This window comes from Mus caroli, unplaced genomic scaffold (genome assembly GCF_978045245.1).
Source record: "Mus caroli unplaced genomic scaffold, Mus_caroli_1 scaffold_17, whole genome shotgun sequence".
Taxonomy (NCBI): domain Eukaryota; kingdom Metazoa; phylum Chordata; class Mammalia; order Rodentia; family Muridae; genus Mus; species Mus caroli.
The window spans coordinates 46,222,536-46,243,567 of record NW_028227272.1 but is presented as its reverse complement, the minus strand read 5'-3'; the positions used below and the strand labels follow the sequence as shown (position 1 = coordinate 46,243,567).

Sequence of the window (21,032 nt, the reverse complement as noted above, 5' to 3'; positions counted from 1 at the left end):
AGAAGAAGGAAAACCAAAGTGTGGATGCTTTAGTCCTACTTAAAAGAGGGGGACAATATAATCACTGGAGATAGAGGAAGGGAGGGAGGAAGGGAGGGAGGGAGGGAGGGAGGGAGGGAGGGAGGGATAAGGAGGGAGGGAGGGGGGTAGGAAAAAAGGGGGGTCATGATCAGGTATGGAAAGAGACAGAAGTCCTGAGGGTCAGGAAAATGAATAGAAATATGTAGCAGTTGGGGGTGGGTGGGGAGCACAGAAGCTACAGAAAGTCGCAAAGAAAACTTTTGAACCCTCCTTATTCCTTAGTGCTTGCCTTTTCTTGGTGTTTTTAATTTTGCCATTTGAGGCCATTTATGAAAGGCTTGTGTGGACACAAGTTAATACCTTTGTATTTTTTAGAGTATGCAATCCTGTACTTCTGGAAAAGAATGAGTTATTGATGATTTTATCATAGCTAAATGAGAATGATTTATTGAACTGTACTAGATATATAAATATATAAAGTATATAATATTACTACATTTTTAAACATAATAAACACTAATAAAGTTTCCAAGTTCTTATCTATCAGCCATGGTATTGTGAAGTTTTAAAAATAATTTAGCATGCCTACATTGCTAATTTTCTTGAATAAATATGTATTTTTATTATTTTGCAATAAAGATGTTGGTCAATATGGATTGGACTTGAGCATATGTTTCTATAAATAAACATGATATCATCTATACATAGTCTCTATTACTATATTGGTTATAAAAAAACCAAACATTCTAAACTATTAGTGGGCTTTGGCTAGCTTTTATTTTCTCTCCCTAATAACAAGTCTTTCATTCTTCTACTGTCTGCCTTCTATCCTCTCTGTTGTTTTACCCATCCAATGCACGGTTCAGGTTAATAATCTGCAATTCTTCAATAATTTTTCCATATGTATCTGCTCACATAAATAGTAATATATTGCCAGGCATTGATTAACAAAATAGAATCTATTATATATAGGCCTCTACATCTTGCTTTTTCTCACTCAAAAAAAAATTAACTGCTACAACTCTAATTTATTATTTTAATTGCTATGTGATATCTCATTATGATATTTTGATCATAATTACAAATGAACACAACTTATGGATCATGATTTGTTCAATAATTCTCCTCTGAAGCTTCTAGATTTTGTTGCCATTATGAAAAATGTTGGAATCAAATGCTTATACATGAGCCATTACTCATGTTTTTCTTTACTTGGGAAAATGTCCCAGGAATGTAATGTTAAATCAAAGGAAATTGACATGTAAAATTTGAAGATGCTAGATTACTTTCCAAAGAAGCAGTAACAATTAACAATGTCATCAATCATTTCTGAATGTGCCCTTTCTTGAATTACTGATTTTTAAAAGAAATTCATTTGTTTCATATTTCATGTGCTAATTAAATACGATTTCTTACTTGATAATCCCACAGGAATTAAATATTTCATTATTACCTTAATTTTATTTCCTTATTAAATAATTTAAGCATCTTTTCAAAAGCCTATCAGTTATTGCTTCTCAAATGAGTTGGATTTTCTGGGTTTTTATTTGCTTCTTTCCTTATGGAGTACTTGTTCTTCCTTTGCAGTTTCTAATTATTACTTGCCCATAGTGAATATTAATTTTCTGTCGTTATTGTTACTTTACCTCAATCTATCTTTTCTTTTCGGAATTGCATGTGGTAACATTTGTTTTGTATTTCCATGTAGTTAGCTATCTTTGCAGAAGTTTTTATTTTGTTTGAGAAGATCATGAAGGGTTGTATATAGTGGATATTTCTTCATATCCACTTCATAGTTCCAGTATTAGTTCTCAAAGGAGAACAACAATAACAAAATTATTTATGCAACTTGACAAGCTAGGAAAGGGTGCACTCTAAGTGAGAATGGTCTAAGTAGGATAGAAGTTGGGAATCAGGACAGAAAGATGGTTGACCAAAAGTTCTTAGTGAACCTTTCTCTACACAGAACCAAAGAACAGGGAAAGACAACAGCCATCTCACAGGACTGTTGAATCAGAGTATTGGAGCAATGGGAATGTGCAGAGATGTAACAGAAGAATGCAGAAATATATGGTAGCCTTGTATAGGAACTGAGCTCACCAATCTACTGTGGACTTTTCAGGACCAGTCTTAAATGAAGAAATGTTTTATTGAATTGGTTGGATTGACTTCCCATTGCCTTAAAAGGGTGGCAGGAAGCTTATTTACTAAACAGGTTTGCTCAACTCTTTCTTTGGTTTCTTGGTGCATCCTTTGAATACTGACAGACACCCTACTTTGGATTATTGGTGGGGAAAGGGCTCTTGATACATGAAGACACTTTGCTATCATACCTATGTAATTCCGCAAATATTCTAATGAACTATCCAAAACAATTTCATATTCCCAGTCCTTTGAATAAACCAGAAACCACTGCCCATCATCTCTCTACTCATTTAGCATCTTGGAAGCCTATCTTGAATCAGTCAGGATGCATAGACTCTCAGAAAATATCAAGGTGGTCCTCCACACTTCCTCTTATTCATATCTCAGGATAGCTCACACTTCTGGGAGCTATCCTACTCCCTATCCTACTACCCTCATCTCAGGGAAAGGACGAGAAACCAGGCATGAACAGATTGTACAAGATACTAGATACACAATTCTTGTCAACCCCTTTCATCTCTAAAGACATAATGTGATTGCTCACTTTGAGCATTTCAGCTGGCAGAGGTTCTGGAAAACACAATACTGACCTTTCCCATGTATCCACCATCCTTCAAGGTCACTGAATAACTTTTCCTAAACGATTTAGCCTTCTATAAGAAGCAACCAGGCTCTTTTCTGATCTTGGAATTCCAAGAAATGATTCAGCAGCTCAGCTCTAGCAGCTCACCTTCCTGAGGTCCTGAGAAACATGAGAAATCAGCTGGAAAGCACTCCATATACAGATTAATCACTAGAAACACCATGGGATCCTCAAGTAACCATTAAACACTGACAGATGCCTTTTGTGGATCTCTTGGTGTAATGTAGCTTCCATACAACCTTCCCCTCCATAAGCAGCAGGCATGTTGTACTATACCCAGCTTAGTTGACCAATGTGGTTCCATTCTCTATGACCCACAGAAACTGACCTGAGCCAGCCAAAACATGTGGAGTTGCCATACAGAATGACAATAATTACACTAAAGGAGCTGTATTTCAGTTGTTGGTACAATCCAACACTATCTGCCTCTGTGATCAATCTTTATTCTTCACTTGCAGACCTTACCAAATAGATTAATAAGGTCTAGGGATATCTATGGTGAGAATGTTGGTTTCTTAAGAAAAACACACAAATATTATGGAATATGTTTTGTTTTAATCCCATATGTAGAGTATGGGGCTGTTCCACAACAGCTGACTATGATTTACCTCGTGCTCTAGCAGGGGCGTGATTTTGCTATCTGCCACTAGCCAATAGTTTCTGCAATTGTGTGATGTTTGGAATTCTGGAGACTTTTCAGAGGGTATATAAAGTCCCTGAGAGTTGTAGGTAATTGGTTTTGGTGGTGGGTTATTAGTTGGTAGTTTGTTGCTGTTAGTTGCTGTTTGTTAAATAGTCACATTGCAAAGAAGAAACATGAAGAAATCAGATATGCTGATGGTGAAGATCAAACTTGCCCCAAGTAACTCAATGCCTCTAATCAGCAGGAAGTAGTCTTGTAAAATTAATTACTTTAATATAAATTCAATTAGTAAAATAATCTGTTGGCTACATTTCTTTACCTTGCTAGTCCCCAATAACCACACAGAGAAACCAGATTTATTTCAATCTACACCTCAATAGCTGAGCAGTGAAATGATCTATCTTAACCTGCAACTCTAATCTGGCTAACTCCCAGCCACAGCCCATGATACTACTATATTATTATTGATCTAGTTCTTTGGGTTTCAAATATTTTTTCCCATGTTGTCTTCTCAGGCCCTCTCCTCATGACTTATCCTTTTATTCCCCTGGAAAATTTGAAACTCTCTCTCTCTTTCTCCCTCCCTCCCTCTCTTCCCCTTCCCCATATCTGGCAGGAGCTTTCACCCTATTCTCTCTTTTTGCCAGCCATTGGATGATCAGCATTATTGACAAGGCAGATTTACACAAACTTGAGACAGAAGAATCTTGGTATGACCATAACAATGCCATGTCTGGCACTGTAACAAGATATGAGGGCAGAAAAATCAGCATTTGTCTAGGACAACGGTACACTTTACAGCATACAAAAAATATTATGCCTACATAATGTTGCCCCCTTCCACCTCTAGCCTATTTTCTCTCCTATCTAGTGTTAGAGAATTGAAAGGGTGGAAGAAAATAGGTGGAGAAGGCTAGAAGAAAAAGAACCTACTAAATAGCCAAAAGACTAGTTACAGATATCTCACTAAATCCTTCATCTGGACCCAAGACCAAAACAGCATATAAACATGATACCAAACTCTCATCATTTGCAGAAAGTCTTATTTAAAAAGGCACCTTGGAAATGAGCAATACCACTAAACCACCAGATTCACACATACCACTACAGCAATATAAGAAACATAAATAAGAACAGGAGCCCTCCAACAAGCACATTGTCTATTAACTGTCATTAAAAGACAAAGGAAGTTGACAGATATCCTAATGAAGAATTTAAAAGAATATTTTAAGGACTTAATGAAATATGAGAATATAACTAGATAATTCCTGACATGCATGAGAGAATTGACAAAGAGAGATGATGAAATCGAGCCAATAAGATTATTGGGAGGCAATAGAACTTAATAGATGTAAGTTAAAGTAGAACTGAAAGCTTCTTCTACAGCAAAACTGATCAGATAAAAGAAAGAATTTTGATTTATGTATGGTGGTAAGAATGAAATTCAAAACTTTATGTGAGTTTAGACTATACCTTTAGTCTAAAAGGATGACCTCCTGGGCTTGAAGATAAGCCTTTAAAATAATCTAGTTGGGTATTTGTTTGTTATGTATCTATGTATATATGTGAGTGAATAATATGTCAGTATATATATATATATATATATATATATATATATATATATATATATATACATACACACACACACAAACATGTGTGTGCAAGTAAGTGCAAGTGCCTATGTTTGTACACAGGAACCAGAGAAGGGCATCATGTGGCCTCCTCTCTACCTTATTCATTGGGGCAGCATTTTCCCTAAGCCTGGAGTTGGTAGCAGCCAACAAGTGTAACTGCGAGCTTTCTCACCAGTGCATAAATTTCCTGAAATAACAATTCTGAGCTTATGAATAAAGGCTGAGGCTCATAGCTCTGGTTCTGTTCTCTGACGAGCTCATATCTTCATCTGGTCCTCAGTTTCATACAACTATCATTTTCTTTGTCTGAGCCTGAAGCCTCTTTCTCGACTGGATGTCCCATCTTCTAATCTTGTCTCGGCTCATTGACCAATCTGTCTTTTTACTGACAGCTGATGTTTCCTTTTAGTACAAGTGATTATCTCTGTAAACAAGTCCCAATAATACCCTAGTCTTCACCACTACAAGTGCTGTATTTGCAAGCTCACATAAGACCAGACATGACTTGCTATCTGAATGCTGAATGGCTTTTTAAAAATTGGAGTAAGAGGCATGCAGCCTTATGAGACACTTACTTCACCAGTGGTTACATCCTTTAGTAAAAGGATGGATAAATATGTACCAAAAAATGTTATAAACTGCAGATGTAATATGACCAGTCCTCTGAACCCTATTCAGAGTTCCCTCCCTGCAACAAGCCTCCATTAAGCAGGCTACTCTTCCATGGTTGCACAGTGTTTGCTGATATCAAAAAAGTCTGAACCCATATAAAATAAGAGTTTGGTAACCAGAAGTTGGAGACTTTGGAAACATAATTATATAGTCATTCATCGTTTCAAAATTCACACCTAATTAAATCTTCCTATTAATCAAGATGAATTGTACACATTATTCTTCTGATTGTCTGCACTGATTCACTTCAAAGGTGGATGTTCATCTTACATCAATCCTGGAGAGTTATACAGCAGCAGGAGCAACTATGATTATATCAAATAAAATAGACCTTCAATAAAAACTTAGAAAGGGACAAAGAATGTCAATGTATGATGACAACAGGATCGATGAGGAAATTATTGTCAATACATATTCATTTAACATCGGGGTGTCCAATTATATAAAGCAAGCATTATTACATCTAAAAAAAGAGATAAACTCTAAATCAGTAACAGTTTGAGGCTTCAATGTGTAATTTTCATCAAGACAATTGTGGGGCCAAGAAGGAGCCAAGGAGCCTCAGAACAGGCCTGGACCAAGAATGGAGTCCAGCGTGTCATGTCCAAACCCTGGAAATCTCATCCTGAGATTGGTAAGAGTATGACTTCCATGCTGCCTGGGTTCTGCTTGTCCCTGCACAGGTAGACTGTGGATCCCACCTTTGCCCTCCCCAGAAGGACATATAGCCCAGTAGCAAAGTTCCCTTAGAAGGTCATGTCCAGAAGCATGTATAGTTCCTCCTTATGCTAATGAGGCATCCCAGCACCCTGGCCCTAGCCAATGATGTACATTCACCCTGATAGCCCCTACCCACCCCCAAAGATTTAAATAGCCTTTGTTCCCCACTTTAAATGACCTCTCAAAAGTCTTTTCCCACCATGATAACTGCCTGCAGTCTCTTGGCTTCTGTTCCTGGCTGTCCTGCTCCACCTCAACCTCAATTCCTCTCCCAGTATCTATTAGTAGTGATTTTGTGTCATTCACCAAGGTCCAGGAGGCAGAGCCTGAATCACAACAGATCGTCCAGACAAAGAGCTACAGAGAAACAATGAGGTTAAACTATCTTAGAGATCAAATGCTTCAATTGTGAAGCATTGCATCCAACAATGGCCTAAACACAAGTTCTTATCACCAGAATTGGGAACAGTTGACACCAAAAGCTGACATAGGAAGAACATAAATCATAAATTCAAGGCCAGTCTAGGCTTTATAGAAATAAATTGTCAAGAGCAAAAACACTTTAAAGTAAGTCTTATGAAATAAATTTGGGCATCATACTCTATAATCATGTTTGTTCTTATCTTTATACTTTATACTATGAAAAGGACATATAATATGAAATAAACTATATTTTTCTGTCTGCAAATCTTTCGACACAAATATACTCAAGGTTATGAACAATGAAATATTTGCCTAGAGTTACATGGGTTGGCAGGTAATCAAGACTGAGTGTTGGCTTTGTGAAAAGGGAACCTCAAGCCATGAGACACTGCATTGCTACTGTACTGCCTGGCTTGTCCACTCTTCATTCATCCATATGTCACCTTCTAGAAAGCCTTCTCTGGCCATATTATTTAAAAAATGGTAGCCTTGTGGAATGGGCAGATAACTCAGTCAGAACTCCTAGAACCTATGCAAAGCTAGGTGAGTTAGTGTACACTTGGGATTCCAGTGCTGAGGCATTCAATGGCCGCACAGCCTATGCTAATTGATAAGCCCCAGGTCCTAGTGAGAGATACTAAGGTAGTTTTTTCTGATGAGCAGCACCCAAGGTTGACCTCTGAACTCCAAATACACACACATATGTGTGTGTGTGTGTGTATACATAGGCACATAGGCACACACACATATCTACACACACACACACACACACACACACACACACACAGAGAGAGAGAGAGAGAGAGCAAAGTAAAACATCAGCCTTTCTTTTTTACTTTTCTCCACAGTTGTGATAACATTTAATGTAGTAAACCCTCCTATGTGGTGTGTCTGCTGTCTCTGCATAACCCCAATAAAATTCAAGCTCCATAGGGTAGGATTTTGCCCATTCTGTTTTCCTAGTCACCACCCACACCCATAGCTCCCACTTTATGGCTCATGGGTTTCTTAGATGAACAAGTCCTCAGAGGTTGATGCCTTGGAACTTGTGAAATTATCTACATCCAATCAGGAGTTTCTACAAACGGTTTGGCTCATAGACGGTGTCTAGGAATAAGCAACCTGCAGGCTTGAGAAGACACCCCAGTGTCTGCTTTCAAGCTTCCTTCTTTCATCATAATCCCTACCTTGTCACCAACATCTCCTGCTCTTCCTTGGCTACAGTTTCTGTACTATTTCAGAATCCACTCTTCCCTTTTTCACTTGTCACTATTAAAACATAGCTCCCTGCTTCTGTTATGCAAAGACCTGGCACATTCTCTTCTAAGCTGATAAATGCATCAAAGCCTAGAGAGTAGTGAATAGCAGTATATGTACCTCCAGGAAAACAATTTGCATTTAAACAACTTTTGGTGTCTGAGTGCAAAGGGGTAAGTGATGTGGGAATCCTGAGCAGACTGCAAGGCTTGGACATTTGTGGAGAACTGCCTCCAGAGACAAACTCAAATTACAGCCCTCAGTATTATCAAAGGACAGAAAATACCAAAATAGGAAAAGGGTCTGAAGAAAGGAGCTCATGTACTGTACACAGTGACATAAATTAAGTAATCTTCGTGGAGAAGTTTATGGAGTTTCCTGGAAATTTTGCAAATAGATCAACTGTATGATCCAACCAGCTCACTACTTGTTACATATCCAAAAGAGAAGACATCTACACTCCAATTTATTATGGCACTGTTGACAGTGGCAGCACTCATCTCAACAGTACAGGAAATCAAACTCAATTTCCATCAATGAACAAATGGATGAAGAAATTCTGGCATGTGCATACAGTGAGGATTGTGCCTGTTTATTCAGCCATGTAGAAAACGCAAATCCTGCCACTGGATAGACTTGTAGGGCAGTAAATGAATTAAATCAGACACAGAAAAATAAATCACATGATCTTACTCATAGACAGAAGCAAGCACTTAATCTCCCAGATGTTCAAAATGGAATTGTGGTTAGCAAAAACTGGGGAAAGTGGAGAGACAAGGGGGTGAGAGTTAATCCAAAAGTAGAAGAGCCTTATTATTTGATGGAGAAAATGGTATGTTCAGCAATTCTACAGCATAGTGGGGTAAATATGGTTAACAATAATCATAGAATAAATTAATTTCAATGTTCTCATGTAAAAGAGAAAGAAACTTGATGAAATAAAGCAGTGATGGTTTTAATAAGAATTGCACTCATAGGCTCATATATTTGAATGCTTAGTCACTAGGGAGTGGCGCTATTTGAAAGGATTAGAAGGATTGGGAGGTGTGACTTTGTTGGAGGAAGTGTGTCACTGAGAGTAGGTTTTGAAGTTTCAAAAGCCCATGCCAAGCCTCTCTGTTCATGGATAAAGACTTAACTCTTGGCTGCTTCTTCAGCACCATGTCGACCTGTGCACTGCCATACTTCCTATTATGATGATAATGGATTAAACCTCTCAAACTGTAAGCAAGTCCCCTATTAAACGCTTTCTCTTACAATTGTTGCTTTGATCGTGGTGTCTTTGAGCAGCAGTAGAGCAGTGATTAAGACAAAAAGATTTACCAATTTACAAATAAATTGTTAGGAAATAAAAAGTTTACAAAGTAGAATCTAGCCAAAGAAGCTTTGCTTCTAACATAATTTGAAGAACAGGTAATGTAAGCAAGAGTGCAGTAAAGAAACCATTGAATTGATCACCTTATGATTAGGGGAAAGGTTTTTATTGGAGACACACACACACACATACACACACACACACACACACACACACAGAGAGAATGAGAGAGAGAGAGAGAGCAGTAAGAGGCACCTGGAAAAGTCTGGAGCAGAAAGAAAACAAAACACACTGGCCAGCATCAGGGCTAAAGAAGCTGGGTGTGGTAAAATCATGGCGCAGGGAAAATAATGTAAGTTATGGTGACAAGAAGCCGAGGGGAGGGAATTCTAGAAATTGGGACAACCTTGGAGTTTAGAGTAGAGAAGGAGGTGAGAAGACCCAGGAGCCTAGCAGGCTTTGAAATCCACATAGGTGCATGCCAGTTGGGACCTAAGGGTGGCATGGACTTTGATAGGTGACCACAGGTAAGAGACAAGGGAAGCGACCTTTCAGGCAGGCAGGCAGGCAGAAACCCACTTCACAAGTCTTGGAGAGCCAACTTTTCTCTATCTGCCAGCAATCCCTGTTATTTTAATCTCTTAATGTCCAGCTGGACATGAGCCCACTATGTCATCTTGGTACAAATTTTCATTTGTACCTAACAGATAGTATGCAAACAGTCTTGTTAGAAACTGTAGGAAAAAAATGTGTACCTCTAACAAAATTAAAGTTTAGGCATGTTGAGACTATTTCTGTTAAGATTTGTTCACTAAGATTGCCACCAATTAGGCCCTATTCCCAATTCAAAGGATGATACTGGGTAACAGGCTCTTGGCTCATTAAATCTGAGTCTAACATTAAGTCCCAGTCTTCTTATTAGGAAAAGGATAATGCTGCCAGGACAACCCTTGGTAACAACTACTGGAAAAGAGCAACACTGGCCTACTTGCAATGTAATTGTGACAATATCGTCATTGTAAAAATGTCCCCCTTGACCAAAATAGCCAGACTTGCAGTCTCCTGTTTCGGTTTAAACTATTCCAAGTGTGACTTGGGGGCTAGGACCTGAAAGACATTTTAAAGTGACTGTATATGTCTCATTTAAAGCTTAAGGCCTGTATAAGCTAGTAAAAAAAAAAAAAACCTGTTCTGGGCATGCTTTTCTTTGGGCATTAGCCAGAACACAATGCATGGTATTAAAGAGCTTTTGCTTTGTTCCCAAGTGTTTAGAGTGAATTTTGGGGTGTAGAGGGTGGTAACCTGTTGTATCAATCACAAAGAAATGATAAAAATTGTGTTGTAATAGTTATATTACCATCCCAATACTAAATTTATACATAAGCAAAATAACATTGTATTTCATAAATATGCACAAATACAATGCAACTGTAAAATATGAATAAGCAAATAAATATATACCATAGTCTACCAGAAGCTGTACAGTCTGTCTGTATAGAACAAGTCCAACCATCTCTATCCATCTATCTATCTATCTATCTATCTATCTATCTATCTATCTATCTATCTATCGCCATTCCACCTGCATGTGTGTGTGTGTGTGTGTGTGTATATATATATATATATATATATATATATATATATATATATATATATATATTCTCACAGTACGTCTTCCCCATTTCAGCAGGGTGCTGTTATTAAGTGACTAGGAATATAAGCCTGTTACTTGTGGTATATGTATGCATTTATAATACTATGGATCCCTTCTCTTGGTGATCTGACAATCTCTTATATAGCTCAGGACTTCTTTTTTACCCACCAGATCCTAGGTATGTATAACATGCATATAAATTAATCATTTACAAATAAATAAATAAATAACAAAGAGTTTTATTTTAAAATATTTCTTTGGTATATGTAAAAATTTTCCAGATAGTAAAAGCAAATGTATATACTAATGTATGTGCTTGCTTAATTTTACATGATAATTAAGTCTTGACTGAACATTTAATACTGCAGGATTTTTTCAAAGTGGACTGATATTTTGATTTTATAATTGCCAGTGCTGTTTTATATGAATACACAAGACAAAAATGGCAGAAATATGTTTATGGCCATTTCTGAAATTGTTGGAGATTCTGTCCTGATACCAAGCCAAAATTCATTTAACTTCTTCTCATGAATTCAATTCAGCATTGCAAATATAAAATTCTAAATATAAACATTGTGATGCAATACAAATTCAAAATACACTAATTTGAAATAAAGTAATGAGGAAATATGTTAATGTGCTAAAAGCCTTTGCTTTCTGTGATTAAATCATATTTCTGTAAGACAGAAATCTTTGTTATGTACAGTGAAGCACTGAGTTCATTGCATAAGTCAGAGCTGGAATCCGTTCGGCAGTCTTAGTACTGGGTGCTATAACAGCATGGACAGAGTAGAGAGCATATTGTGTGTTCATACTCTAGGCTTGCAGTGATGTCACCTGGTACCACCTAGCTGAGGGCTTCTAGAAACACAAGGATTTAATACATGTTAGATTTTGAATGAATTTTGGTTGTTGCATATCAGGAACCATATATATTTTTTAACAGCCTCACATTCAGTTATGTGATCTATAAGGTTGTGAGCAACACTCTGAGAAGCACTCCAAGTTCAATTTGTAGACAGTTACTCTGCAGCCAATTTCAAAGCACACTCATACTACTTGTCCTGGAAAACTTGACCCTCTAAAGATACAAAAAGCAGTCTTAAAGAATGGAGTCTTTCTGTACCTTGGCCCTGAAAAGGAGCTATAGTAAACTAAAAAGTTGCCTAAGGCTATGGCTGAGTGGAGTCTCACCAATGATGAGTTGTTTTGAATCATTTGAAGATGTCAGGGTGTGAGAAGGCAGGGAGCCATGGAATCTCTATGAAGCGCAATACTGCTGGTTGAACACTGCTGGAGACATCAGGCAAGATGACATGTTTATTTCCAATCTTGCATTTTAAGGGTCTTCTGTTAATGTTGTGATTGTATTTTAATCACAGTATTTCTTCCTTCCCTCTCCTCCGTCCACACCCTTCTCTACACTCCTCTCTGCTCTGCTTCAAATTCATAGGCCTCCTTTTCAATAACATACACAGTTAAGCACATGGCCTAGTGCTTCCCAACATAATACAAGGCATCTCTGGATCCCCCGCCTCTGCAGAGTGCACAGTCTTTTCTATTCACTTTTCAGCTCTTAGGAGGATGACTGCTTCCATGACCAGCTGCTCTGGGATACATGCCCTTGGTGTCCCTTTTGCATCTATCACAGCAACAGGCAGAAGAGACCCCATTAGGTCCTTCAATAGCCTTGTCAAGGCTGCCATCTGAGTCATTGCCACCATGATGATTAACCATTTCCTTACTGACATGGCTGCTGGACATGATCAAATCTTACAAAGCAATTCTATCCTCAGATCATATCTGGACATCTATTAAAATACCTTCCATGATGGTTAATCTTGATAATCTACTTGATACAGTTTAGGATCACCTGAGGGATTGGGGGATTCGCTCGATCAGGTTAATTAAGGGGAGGAAATGCATACAGTGTGGATGGCATCATTTTCTATGCTAGAATTCTGAACTGTATAAAACCAAGGTGGGCTGATATTTATCAGTCTGCTTCTTTAAACTCTGGGTGGAGTGACATGCTCCTGTTGCTATGGCTCCCTTACCATCATAAAGTGTGCCCTGGACCGTGAGATAAAATAAACACTTCTTTAAGATGCTTTGTGGGGGTGTTTTATCGAAGCAACAGAATTTATCTGCCACACCTTCTGTTTGCCCAGTTCTGTGAAAGATCCTGAAGAAGGGATGTAGTGCCCCATCTGATTTTTACAAAATGATAATGCTCAGGGAAAAGATTAATGTGATTTTAAAATCAAATACAGTTATAAATATACAACACACTGAGACAGTATGCCAGAAAATGGTGATTTTGTTTCCGAATGGTATTACTGCCATGGGCATTTGGGAGGACATGTCTGAGAGAACTGGTATGGGATGGCACTGCAAGAATGGATCTTTTGCAGCAGATAAAAGAAAACCAATGCGCGTTTCATGCTTAATGGTAACTGGATGTGCACTCCTGAGACTCTTCTACGGTCTGGCTTTTTGGCCAGTTCACTTCTTACTACAAAAGATAAAAGCTGTAGAAAGACATGGTCCAGGATGAAGGGTTTGACTCTGGTTACTCACATTGTGGCTTGGACCCACATTTTCAACCTACTTTTCAAGCACAGCACAGAAGTCTGCACCAAGGCTCCTGAAACGCTTCTGGTAGGGGCTCCTGAATCTGTCTGCAATGGTGACCGTTTTTTTCTCTACGCATTTGTCATTTTAAGACGTTCGTCATGCAAGGGGCTACTTGCTTTCATTACCCTGCTCAGAGGATGACATTATTAACCAGCTAAGAAGGAAGAAAGAGAATGTACTGGAGTCCTCACAGATACTGGAAAAGAAGCCTCGAGGTGCTAACAGTTGAGATGGACAGAGAGCGCGTGCTCGCAGCAGCAGTTCGGGGTAATAACTACCTCCATATGTGGCCCTTGGTGGCAGTGCTCCTTTTGGGTTCTTTTCACTGTGGTAAGTGACTCCAGTCTCACAGTCCTGAGGCCTGTGGGCTGTGCCCTGCCAGTCCCAGAAGGCATCTGCCCAGAGTGTAGACCTGAGAGGGCTCTATGGGGATTGGGTGCCCTCTGCCTCCTCCCCTCACAAAGATGAGAGAAGGGGTGGAGAGCCTTACCCTCTTCGCACAGTCCAGTAAAAACTGCCATTCTGTAAACCTGAATATCGAGGCGTGTGGGGTATGATTCAGAACGCAAAAGCTCAAGGAGCAACTTACCCGACCCCCATGCCCAACTCACACACACACTACCCTCAGTACAGTCACTTGGTTTTATGGGTCCAAGGACAAGAAAGGGAGGACTCTGGCTTCGTGTTGTGGAGTGAATGGAGGTTTTAGTGAAGTCCATCACAAACGAACTTTGCTATTATCTTGTAAGCATCATTACATACTCATCTGTAAGTTTTAGAATCAGACCTTGGGCCATGGCATCTCTAAAAAGTAGGCTTATCAGAGCTTTGGAAGCCACCTAAACTAATAAGGGATTAGTAGTGAAAAGCAGAGATGATTTATCCCATGTGGCCACATCAGGAAAAGGAACAAATCTTTACTACCAGTAATCCTTTGTCCCAAACCTGTCTTTAGGGCCTTGACAGGAGGTTTAGGTTTAAGTAAAGAGCAAGAAGTGTGTATAACCAAAGCAGTCTCTGTCAAAGTCAGTCCATCACCTCTCACTGTCAGCTCTGGGAGAGCTTCTCCAACAAGGTGGCCCCACACTTCAGCCTTTTTCCTTCTCCCAGCACGAGATTTTTTGGTAAAATTCGGTTTCATAGGACCCATTGTTTTGATACTCTGATAGCCAACTGGTGGGTAAAACCATCTCTCTCTTTTTTAAATATTTGATTATTTCATGAGGGTAAGTTCTTACCTATGTGTATGTGTGCATACTTTGTGTACATCTGATGCCTGAAGAGGCCAAAGAGAGACCATTGGATCTATACCTATTGATAGAGAAGGTTGTTTCCCACACATCATTGCTATGTGAAACTGGGACTTCTGTAAGAACAAGTGCTCTTAACCTCTGAGCTGGCAGTGGTGGGACATGCCTTTAATCCCAGCACTCAGTAGGCAGAGGTAGATGGATCTCTGTGAGTTCCAGCACAGCCTGGTGAACATAGCTAGTTCCAGGAGAGCCAGGGCTACACAAAGAAAACCAAAACCAAAAACAATCATCTCTTAAAATACCTTCATTTCAGCCAGGCTAGTTTCATTCCATCAGTTTTATCATTGTAGTGATGGTTTAAGACTAAAAATAACCTACAGAACATCTTGTGACCTCAACACACATGCAAGCACACACACAGCATTTATCCTTGCTCTAAAACCATGGCCTGGCTGTGCACACAAAGATGCCTTCAGCTTGTGGGCCAGGCTCCTACAGCAGTTCTTATCCAGTGGTTATGTGCATTACTCCCTTTAAGGTTTTATACTGTTAGGTTTTACTCCAGACTGCATCTTTTTTCAGACTGCATTTTTAAAGTGCAAACATTTTTGCTATTCATTTGGACGTCTACATGTTCTCTGCGAGTTGTATGATTTTTTGTTTTGTTTTGTTTTTGTTTTTGTTTTTACCAAAACATGTGAAAGAGCAAGAGCTTTAAGGACCTAAAGAAAAAAAAAATTAGTCACTTAAATTAAGCATCTGATTGAGGAGTCTAATAGTTCATCCAAATTCAGTTGTTTTTCAAATGCATGAGACTATGGGTTTAAAGATTGTTGATATATTTTTACTCCATTTAAAGCGAGCATATAATCTATATTGTTAGCATTAAGGGTAACTCAGGTATGTTTAGTTATCTCTGTTGGATGTTGAAAAATACAAGATTGTGAGTTTCCTTGCAGTGTCTGCACCTCTTCTGCTCCAAACACACTTGCTTGTCTTTTAAGTATTTTGAAGGCAAAGATAAAAGGCCATCTTTGTCTGGTAATAAGTTCATACAAATGACAATCTTGGGATAATTTTGAAAAAAATAAGTATGATAGATATATGTAAATAGGATAAGCATTTCTAGTAAACTTTTAATGTAACTTAAAAATTTAAAGTTATGTAAATGTAAATGAGCTTCATAATGTCTGTGTCACATCTAGGTAAATTCAATTCACATTTGCCCTAGGTTTCATAAAACCTGTTTCACACATTTTTACCTCACCTTCTCCTTGTTCCAACTCCTTCTGTGTCTGATTTCTTCAAATTTATGACCTCTTCCTTATTATTGTTTTACACACACACACACACACACACACACACACACACACACACACACACACACAAACACACACAGTCTGTTTAGTGTTTCTCATATGTATATATCATATGGCTTGTTAGGGCTGAGCATGGGAGACTGGCTAGTCTAGCAGGAGACTTGTTCCTGTAAATGAATGATTCTTCCTCTCTTAGCAGCTATTAATGCCTACATCTCTTCAAATAGAGTTGAGGCCTTCAGAGATTTCACCCATCCACCTTGGAATAGTGAATTGTGATGTCATGGTGCAGTTCCTGTGTAAGTGACTGTGTTCTTGAGATCTCATGGGTGCCACTCCCTACCGTGTTTAAAAGATGCCATTTGCAGCAGATGTGCTATTCCACTGACTCATACCATCCCCATCTCCACCATCTTCTGGAATGTTCCCTGAGCCTTAGGTGTAGAGGATGTTTTGCAGACACTGTTTGGATATGAGTAGCCCATGATCAGTTGCTCTCTTATCTGTCTCTGGTTTTTTAGGAAAGATAATTCTTTCCATTTACAATTTTCTATCTATCACCAAAGGGAGGAACCTTGTTAAGATCTAGATCTGGGTTTTTCACCAAAACCTCAGATTTATTAAAGATGCAAAGAAACCCACAGTTTACCAAATAATCTATGTTACCTTATAAAATTAACAGCTGTACAACCTTATAAGTGAATCATTTATTACTTTGATTAATATTTCTAAAGTAGTGATCAATATTATTCTAATTAATTATTTCAGCCGGGCAGTGGTGGCGCACGCCTTTAATCCCAGCACTTGGGAGGCAGAGGCAGGCGGATTTCTGAGTTCGAGGCCAGCCTGGTCTACAAAGTGAGTTCCAGGACAGCTGGGCTACAGAGAAACCCTGACTCGAAAAACCAAAAAAAAAAAAAATATTGTAAAGCAATAATTAATATTACTAAAGTAATAACTGATCTACTTGTAATTGCAAATGATGGACTTTTGTATAATATTAAATATTGAGATCCAGTCTTCACTTCACCATGATTAAAGTCTACAAAAAAAAAAAAAAAAAACTAGCCAAAAACTACAGTTAGAATAAAAGTTTTGTGTAGGATTTGACAGCACACAAACTTATATCCCTGGTCCATAAATTGGTGCTGACCTCTAGGAATTTAGTAAAGAGACTTGTAATAAAACATTGCAGTGTTACTAGTCATATCTCACTACAGGTAACTACAAATATGCAAAGTAGCGTATATGAGATCAGCCACATTCCAATAGAATGTTTCTATTTTGAGGAGTGTATCCAGTCTTTCACACACAGAGAAACACAATGCCTCAGTTAGAGAAAAAGGAGGACCCAATGCAGTCTGTGATATTTTGGGATCCAATCAGAACACTGGGTCCTCCTTTTACATGGCATTATCATATCCAAAGAGATTGGAGCCAGAGATATAAATTCAACAGTACAGATGTCAGTTGTCAGATTTGTTGTTCTTGAGTTGTGGTTATCAACTTAACATAATAGGAGTGCATCCCTAGCTATTTAACACATAAATGACTCAATAGCTTAGCCCTCGATAGTCCAACAAACTTCTCTAGATCTTCTTGGTAGTGATAGATTCAAATAGCCTAAGAGCTCTAAAGTGCTTATTAGCTAACCAAAGAAACATTTGTGTGACTTTTAATTTCATTAGCTGCACAAGAAAAAAAAATATCTTATAAGAAAAGAACCGAAATGAACTGAAAATGAAAATTGTTGGGAACTAAAAAGGGGGCCCTGGGGAAGAGGGGGACAGGGGATATCCACACCCTGCAAGAGTTTTATCTATTCTTTGGTCTGTCATGAGTGGGAGGGCTGTTATCTACCTTCCGTTCATCCCCGGGTGAGCATTCAAGCCTCTGATCCACTCTTCATGGGGGTGACTAGGGGCAGCCCTACCTGGGAGTCCCAGAGCTACTTTGCTAAAGCCACTGGCGTCATGGGAGAGAGGGATGAGGGAAGGGGTTCCCAACACTGATGAGAGTGAGCACAGCCTTGATGAGCAGAGACTGTCTATGGTTTTAGAGCTTTATTATAGAAAGACAGGGGAAAAGAGAGAAAGTAGAGAGAGGGGCTGAAGGCTAGAGAGAAAGAGAGTAAGAGAGAGGAGAGAGGAGATGAGAAGAGAGGAGATAAGTCAAAGAGAGAAGAGAGAGGGGGTGAGAGTGAGGGGTAAGAGGGAGACAAGAGAGCAAGCAGGGGCTGAGCAGCCCTTTTTATGGTCGTTTTTTACTGTTGCTATGTAACAGGGGAGGAGTTTAGCCTGAAGGTCAGAAGCTTGGGCCATTGCCTACTTGACTCTGGGGGTGGGGAGAGTCTGGTTGGTTGATGTCGTTGTTCTTCCTATGGGGTTGCAAACCCCTTTTGCTCCTTCAGTCCTTCCCCTGACTCCTCCATTGGGGTTCCTGCACTCAGTCCGATGATTGGCTGCAAACATCTGCATCTGTATTGGTCAGGCTCTGGTAGAGCAATTTAAAAGAGTATTAGCTCAATGCTGTTGAGTGGGGGCTGCCTGTTGGAGTAACAAAATAAAAATCCTGCATTGACTGTACCACAGACCTGCCCTGAGAGTGCTTTTCCTTCTGTCTCTTCATTGCTCAAATGTGGCCTTGGTCATAATAATGGCATTCATCATTTTCCTATAATGTGAGCCAGGACAAACAAGACAGATTCAGTTTGACACTAAGGGATAATGAAAATGCAAACACAAACCCGTTAGTCAGCAATGCTTTGGCAACAAAAATCTTGACCTAAGTGGAAAAAATGTGAAAATCATTATGCTAAATGAAGTTGTTGCAATCCCACCCCACCCAAATGCATCCAAATGACAATAGTGGGGGAACACTCACCAGCCCTTTTTCCAGTAAGTGTTTTTTTTCCCCAGGTCAGTGCAATGAAACGGCTTTCTATAACTTTAAGCCTAATGTCCCCTACCAGCTGATAGGTATGGCCAACTATGATTTTAATGCTGCTTTGATGCAATGACTGTGGCCACTCACTGATCAGTGCTTGTCAGCACTCGTGCAATATCATGAGTGGCACCGATTTTTCTCAGAGATTACCTCATACAAATTTTCTTGTCCCAATGAAATCTCTATCTTTCCTCTGTTCCGTGAACTTAGCAAAGGCCACTCTAGCCTGTGCAGGTGAGTCATGAATTACAACACTAGTCTTTATTTACTCCTCTTTAAGAGTTCCCTGCTAGAACAGTCCTAACTTGGTGGGATTTTGGCACACCCTCTATAATAACCGATGACTGCACACTGTTTTCATGCTGCCCTTGTGTGCCTGATGACTGCTTCCTTTCCTTCATTATATCCTGGAATGTTGCAATCTAGCAATCAAGATCTCTAGTATTTAAGTGCTAAGCTTTTGCATAGCATTCATTAACTGTTAGCGTCCTCAGAGTGGCTATGGTAGCCATTGCTATCATTACAGCTAAACTAACTCCTTTATACTAGATATCATACCCATACTGAACTAGACTTAAACATGAAAAAGACTGTCACAAAGGCAGACCATTGTGTATAAAAATTATAAACCATGTACTGATTTTAAGATAAGCATCTTGTCTTAACTAGATTAAAGAAAACTGTTATGATGTAACTTTGAGGGATATAAATTCTGGAATGCCTTCACCAGTTATAGCTAAGATCACACTTAACTGACACTCATTTTCTTAAAGCTTTAGCAAGACTGGATTCTTTTGAGGCACATAGTTAAGAATTTATAGTGCCTTATTGTACTTATTATTAACCTGAAGTTACAAACAGCATAAGCATTTGGCATGGGCTATGTTGGGTATTGAATGTAAAATGAGAAAAAAATGTTTGTCAAAATGAAAGGTGTTTTCTGTGCATATATAGTACATGGCTTCAAGGGGACATATAGAAAGACGTGATAATAGTCTCAGAACACAAGCAACTGTAATCTGAGGGATCAGAGAGACAGAATTTCTAATCTAGACAGAATTAGAACGCCATAGGTTTGAGCACTCATTTGTGTCGAAATCTGTTTGATCTTGCTCTCAGCTTCACATATAATGAAACTGGTAATCAGGAGCCATGTTTGGTAACCTTTCCAGTTCCCATGACCCCTGTTATAAAGGAAGTAACTGCTAATACCCATTTTAGCCAATTAAAGGCAGACCGAAGCCTACTGGAATGGTTTACAAAATACAGAACAAATGGCCATGCTCTTTCCTTGTATGTCCAATTAAACTTTGTTTAAAAGAACAGCAGTTTCTGTACTGGAGTCGTTAACTAGGAAGTGCAGCTTTAAATATTGTCAGTGCTGCACTTTTAACTGCCTTGATGATCTGGTTGCTTTCAGAGAGTTAGTGTGTTGTGTAAATGGGTACTGTCCCCCCACAGTCTTAGGTGTTGAATGCTTTGTCCCAGCTGGTGGAATTGCTTAGGAAGCCCATGGAACCTCTAGAACCATCACTGAAGGAAGCAAACACAAGGCAAGGACTTGAGTTATTATGGCCTGCCTCGACATCTGTTTGCTTCCTGCTTCTGGATTGCCAATGCAATGGCACTGGCTGGCTTCAGGGCCATGCTTTCCCTCCCATGAAGGACTGGAGCCCTCTGGGACTAGAAGCCAAAACAAACATTTCCTCCATTAAATTGCTTTTTCCAGGGTCTTGTTACATGGCCTATT

At 39.1% G+C, this 21,032-nt stretch overlaps 1 protein-coding gene across 3 annotated transcripts in view; it reads left to right on the top strand.

Annotated features, from left to right (window-relative positions):
• The first annotated feature begins 14,025 nt into the window (after positions 1 to 14,025).
• LOC110311870 (leukocyte surface antigen CD47-like) overlaps positions 14,026 to 21,032 on the top strand; it is a 54,716-nt gene continuing 47,709 nt past the window's right edge. For all 3 annotated transcript variants that reach the window (XM_021185445.2, XM_021185443.2, XM_021185442.2), the window contains exon 1: positions 14,026 to 14,094. In XM_021185445.2, coding sequence (XP_021041104.1) covers positions 14,049 to 14,094 — 46 coding nt within the window. In that variant the 5' untranslated portion in view covers positions 14,026 to 14,048. The remainder of the gene's footprint in view (positions 14,095 to 21,032) is intronic.